We start from the raw sequence: 6,306 nt of genomic DNA on the forward strand, positions 1-6,306 counted from the left end.
CTCGGCCTCCCAAAGTGCTGGGATTACAGGCGTGAGCCACCGCGCCCGGCTTAACCACATCATTTTAATGATTGTATTAGATTCGTCTATTTTCAGACATCTATATTGTTTCTAGATTTTGATGTGATAAATAATACCATTATGACCTCCTTTGCACTAAATATTTATGTGCATCTTTGGTTGTTTCCTAAGGAAAAATTTCAAGTGGAATTACTTAGATCAAAAGGGTAGGCCCATTTTGGGGGCTTCTAATGCGTGTTACCAAAATGTTCTTCAGAAAGATTTTCCAGTTTTATGCTGCAAAGAGATTATGAATACTTATTTTGCTGTGTTCTTATCAATATTGGGTATTAGTATTTTTAAAAGTTGATAATTGAAAGCTGGTATATTATGTGAATTTACATTTTCTTGCTGCTTAGGGATGTCCTGTATTTTTCCTGTTTGTACCATGACTGACCAAATTGCTTTTTGTGTCCTTTGGCCTCAAAACTTTAAATTAAATGGTGTTCATCTTTTACCCCTTATTTTCATCTTGCTAGAAACAGGAACAGATTATATAATAGATCATGGAATTTTAAAGATAGACAGGAATACACCTTGTTTCACCCTCTCATTTCACAGATGATTTTACTCAGGCCTAGAAAATATAAATGACTTTCTCTCAATATCACACCACCACTTTATGGCAGTCAGGGCTATAGGTTGCTGGCCTCAAGTGGTCCTCCCTGCTCGGCCTCCCAAAGTACTGTGCTGTGCCTGGCCTCCTGGTGTGCTTGGTGCCTGGGTATTTTACTGTGCAGCGAGGGTTGAGAACTCCTGAACCAGAGAAGGATGTGGGGCCTTATGAACTGTAGGTGGCGTGAAGAGTGTGTTTATTTTGTTTATGTCTCTGTTCACGTATTTTCAAAAGCTTTTCATGAGGGTTGAAATAGCAAACACTGTTTATGGATGTTTACTGTCTTTAAAAAGTCTCAGTTGTGAACTTTTACTTCTTAAAACTCCAAACACAGCAAGATTACTGTTACATTTTAAAATGTGCAAAGATATGTTAAGGTTTGTCAAGAACAATAGGGGTGGGTGCCAGTGGTTCATGCCTGTAATGCCTGCACTTTGGGAGGCCAAAGTGGAAGGATTGCTTGAGCCTAGGGGTTCAAGACCAGCCTGGGCACCATAGTGAGACCTCATCTCTAGAAAAAGTTAAAATATGAGGTGGAAGGATTGCTTGAGCCCAGGAGGTTGAGACTGCACTGAGCTGTGACCAAGCCTTGCACTCCCACCTGGGTGACAGAGTGAGACCCTGCCTCAAAAATAAGAACAATAGGATATGTCTGAAATTTCCCAAGTTGAGTATTTCATTGTACCCTTCTCATTGAGCCAAGTTCTTTTAGCTAAGCTTTTTAGGACACTTTGTTGCACATAAAAGCAGAGAATCTTGAGGCTCTCACATCTCATATTCCAATTGCCATTTAAAAATCGTTCATTTGCTCCCTTGTTTTTATTACTTTTCCCGTTGCTTGTGTCAGTGGTCTTTCCTTGAGGAAATTGACTGCTGGTTTTACTGCACTAGTGGTTCCCTATCTCTGCAGAAGCAGCAGAGGGCACTACTCAGAGGTTTTCCTGCTCCTGGAAACCGAGATGGTGCCCTCCCCTTGCAGTTAGTTGTATAACTAGTTTGAAGAATTTAATCCTTGGCTGGAATCCTAATTCTTCCTTTGGACGGGGCTCTAGAAGCATCCCCTGATAGATAGAAGTAATTGTTGGGCTAGTTATTTTAATAAATTTAAAGATAGTAAATAGAACTGACCACCTTATCCTAATTGGTGTAAACATAACGTTGCTCTCAGGACTTACAAATTACTAGTAATGATGAAAAATGCACTCCTCAAGACTTTGGATTATCTTTTATTCTATTTTTTGTGTCACTGATATATTTCTGAAAACACAAGAAGATTCTCTCCTACTATTTCTCCACTTAAAATACTTAGTACTGAAAAGCTGAGCGTCATTGGTTGTTGAATTTCTGCTGGAGTTCGTGAGGTGACTGTTAACACTCTGAAATTAGGGGCTTCGCTTTCCCTGGGGCTTATGAGAATGGTTTAAATATAATAGATACTCAGTAAATATTGATTGATACACAGCTTTGGGATTCCAAGTCAGGGTCTGCCTCTACTCAGAGTCAGTCTAATAATGCCCTTTGGGGAGACACATTTTTCATTACAGATTTCTCTTAATTGTAAGAAATCTTTAATTCTGAAAGGTTAAAAAAAAGTTCAGTTCAGTGGTTCTTTAAATCTTTTAGGGTCCTAGGAACCTTTGAAAATATGGTCTATGCTCTGGAACCTTGCCTCAGGAAAAATTTTCCTTCACAAGACTTTGCCTATAATTCCTAAAGGTTTATAGCAATTTCTGAAAGCCACCTGCAGACATCCCAGGGAAATCTGTGGTCCTTACGCTAAGACCATCCTCTACTGCCCCCTACTGGCTTGTCCTGGCCATGGGTCCCATGAAAAGATGGAGATTATTTCTACGTGACATTTATAAGTATTTTTGTTCTCTTCTCCAGGGCTAATTGACTATAATTTTCATTGCTTCCGGAAGGCCATTCATGAAGTTTTTGAGGTGAGAATGAAAGTAGTAAAATCCCGAAAGGTTCAGAATCGGCTGCAGAAGAAAAAGGGAGCCACCCCTAATGGGGCCCCTAGAGTGCTGCTGTAGGTGAGGTTTCAGGAACACCTTTTGAAACCAGACCTTATCCATGAGACTGCTGCGCCATGTTGCACTAAAGGAAGAGGAAGAAGGAGATTGGGACACATACCATGGATTTGTTGTTTAAAAAAAAAAAATCCTGCAACCCTCTTGATCTTGTCTTTTATAAATAAAGTAAGCACTTTGAAGCAAAAAACTTGTATATTAACAGTGATGTGAAATCCATTGTCCTTTCATTACACAAATGTAAACTTTTATGGTCTGTATTCAAAAAAATCCCATGTAAGAACTGCCAGGAACTGTACATATTTTGCACTTTTTCATGTTTCTCATTGAATTGAACTTTGATAAAACAACTTTTCTAAGCTTTTTTTCTGTACTTGGTGTCAAGGACATGCATACTGTAGTCCACATCTATATGGCAATCAGAAATTAATCAAAAAGTGATGCATTGGTAATGACTTTTTGTAAATTTGGAAATCTTTGCTACCAGTTGTTGAGAAAAATCATTTTTCAGTGGAGCTGGAACAGATTGGAGCTACAAGCTCCAGGAGCAATAAGAACTGTCCCCTCTTTATAATGGGTGTAGACAGTTTTGTAGAATAATGTTAGCACCAGACTTACCTAAAAATTTCTATAGTGGTGGCTGTGCTTCCCTGCTCAACGGTTTTTATGAAGTTCTTTACCTCAACACACATCTCTATAATCACTTTGTACAGAGAGGTTATTTCTTTTTGTTGCATTACTATTCTTTTGAAACTTTGGGACCAGATTTCCAAAATGGTGCCGATCACTGGAGAGAAGTAAGAATGTCACTGAATTGCAGGGTTTCTGGAGGCTTTTCTGTACCTGCCACCCAGGGCTAAAGTAACATCAGAGGCCCAAACTTGTCCCAAAAGTATGTGATGGGCAACTGCAGACTAAAAAACATATATACAATTCTGGACTTTCGGCCCTGTGCGATGGTCTGGTGTGCTGCATTTAAAATGCTTATTCAGGACCAGTTCTTTATTGCTCCATGACCATAGTGAATAGAACAAATCGCAGATCCCCACCATGGAGTTCCATCCTGTCAGTCACTTCTGTCACCGCCACATCTCCTTCTCACTGGTGATAACGTGCCTCGTGTACTCCACTTGTTCTCACCTTATGAATGAGCCCAGCTCAGCCTGCCACCAGCATGCTCTGCAAGGCTGAAGAGTCATCCTGAAAACCCCTAAAGGTCAATGGGAAAAGGATGGCTGGAGAGACATTACAATTAGCTGTGTAATTGTTTCTGTGAAATTCTTTCACTTACGTTTACTTTAGACTAACAGGAAATTAAGAGTCCTAAATCTACACCTATGCTAAATCATTCCAAGTAGATGATGATTTTATGTGCATCTCCAGGGTTAGCACCCTAAGGCATGCTTGTGGGGAATTAGAAAATGAGTTTTTTTTTTTTTAAAGCAGAGCCTCCTAAGAACATCAAAGTTGGTCCTAGCAAAATATATAAAGTCCCTAAAGCAACTTATACTTGAAACTTTTTTTTTTTTTGAGGGGGCCTCATTCTGTTGCTTGTGCTGGAGTGCATTGGTACAATCATAGCTCACTGTTAACCTCTTGGGCTCAAGGGATCCTTTCATCTCAGCCTCCCTAGTAGCTGGAACTACAGGTGTGCACCATCACGCCCGGCTAATTAAATTTTGTTTTTGTAGAGACAGGATCTCACTGTGTTGCCCAAGATGGTCTCAAACTCCTGGCCCCAAGCAATCCTCCTGCCTTGGCCTCCCCGAATGCTGAGATTACAGGCCTGAGCTACTGCGCCCAGCCTAAACTTTCCCACTTCTCTCTGTGGCTTCTTTCCAACCTCTCTCCTTCCTCTCCCCAAGTCCTGTTTCTTTGAAGCTGGTAACTGAATTTAAGATGATATCTGATTGGGGTTTAAGGTTTGAGCCTCCCAAGGGTCTGTGCATTTTGAAAGGAGACTTCTAAAAATAATTAAGGTGACCTAACTCCTTTCCTCATGATTCCTACTCTGAAACCTGGATGGTTAGGAGCCCAGGGCTCCCTAATCTCCAGAGCTATATCCTGTTGGACCTTTGCCAACAGACCTGGCACTTATGGGCTATTGTTGTAAATCTAATTCTCTAATATTTTTTACATGTTGTTTCACTTTGAATAAGCAAATGAAGAATCAGTTTTCTAATATGACTTTATTCTCAAGCTAGAGACACTAGCCTATTTGGTAAATCACACACTACTTAGGTATATTTATTACTATAACCAGGTGGAGCTTCCATGTTTAAGCTGGGTATATGATGGGTTTTTGTTAAAATGTGCCTTAAAAAGCCTATTACTTCAAGAGCAAATGATTCTTTGGGGGAAAGGCAAAAATAATTCTATGACATAGGGCCCAAGTTCGTGGTAGTAAGTGCACTCTTTGATTAATCACACGCTAATATAGATTACTGCCTCTAACTTTGTAAGTGTGGCAATGACTTCCTAATTAAAGAAAGATGCAGGAGTTATTTCTAAGCGTTCAGTTTTTCAAATATGTGTTATTGGAAATGTCTTCAAGTCATTTGGCATTGTATTTTTGATATGGGAGGCAGCTTATTGCAATGTGTATGGCCATGTTTCATTCTCAAATTTAATTCTATAAATATGAAGCCTAAATACATGGCTACAGCAACTGCACTGGAACAGTTTTGCTTGGTTTTAGGGATTGAGAACTTGCCTTGCAGGTTTCCTTCCTCAAAAGCAGGGGCAGTCCTTTGCCTTTTGAGTCAATTAGAACTTTTACATAGAGGTGAGACTGTGAATTATTTTGGTTATTTTCAGTGATTAGATTAGTGTGAATGACCAGGGTGGAATGTTTTTGAAGGAATATAAAGCAAAAACCGGTTGACATTCACAAACTGTTCTTTTGTGAACATATATTGGACCCTGAAATATGACTAAAATCATAGCAATATTGTTACATACGGGTTATATGCCAACTCTGAAATATACTCTGGAAAAACAGCCGAATTGTCTTGGTTATTAAAGTATGGTATGCATTCAACTTGTACAGACTGGATGTAATTTGTAATCAGGTATAGCTCATGTTTTACTTTAAGCAGTACATCACTTATAACTATTGTTAAGCCATGGCTTTCAGGAATGTTAACTGCCAGTTTAAAAGCATGTGTCCTGGGTTCATGCTTTGGTAAAGCTCTCATTTCAAGTGTATTCATAACCAAGCTTTCTGGGAGCAGAAGGGTCTCTTTGGTGACAAGGAAGTACAGCCTTTCCTGTTTCTGAGGTTGCTTACCATACATGTATGTCACTGTTTCATTGGCCCTGTTACATCCATTTGGTAAAATTTATTTGTCCTGATTAACCAGCTCTCCTTTTATAGAAATGATGATAAATCTCACTACTTTAATTTATGGTTTTATTTTAAAACTCTCTTACATCTCCACATTTCTGATGGGTACATGCCAGTTAGGGCTGTAGAACTGTTACTTTAGTAAACTTCAGATACTAATTCTTGCTGCTGTGGCCCTAATCCCCTAGTCATATGGAAATCCTTTTCCTAACAGTTTACCTTATCATTCTTAACTTTGCTTAGTAAGA

At 39.3% G+C, this 6,306-nt stretch overlaps 1 protein-coding gene across 1 annotated transcript in view; it reads left to right on the top strand.

Annotated features, from left to right (window-relative positions):
- The window catches only part of RRAGD (Ras-related GTP binding D), a 52,206-nt gene extending 46,454 nt beyond the window's left edge, over positions 1 to 5,752 (top strand). Inside the window, exon 7 of the mRNA XM_011984429.1 lies at positions 2,564 to 5,752. Within this exon, the coding sequence (XP_011839819.1) occupies positions 2,564 to 2,715 (152 nt within the window). The 3' untranslated portion in view covers positions 2,716 to 5,752. The remainder of the gene's footprint in view (positions 1 to 2,563) is intronic.
- The last annotated feature ends 554 nt before the right edge of the window (positions 5,753 to 6,306 follow it).

Source organism: Mandrillus leucophaeus, unplaced genomic scaffold (assembly GCF_000951045.1).
Source record: "Mandrillus leucophaeus isolate KB7577 unplaced genomic scaffold, Mleu.le_1.0 Scaffold268, whole genome shotgun sequence".
In the NCBI taxonomy this organism is placed as follows: domain Eukaryota; kingdom Metazoa; phylum Chordata; class Mammalia; order Primates; family Cercopithecidae; genus Mandrillus; species Mandrillus leucophaeus.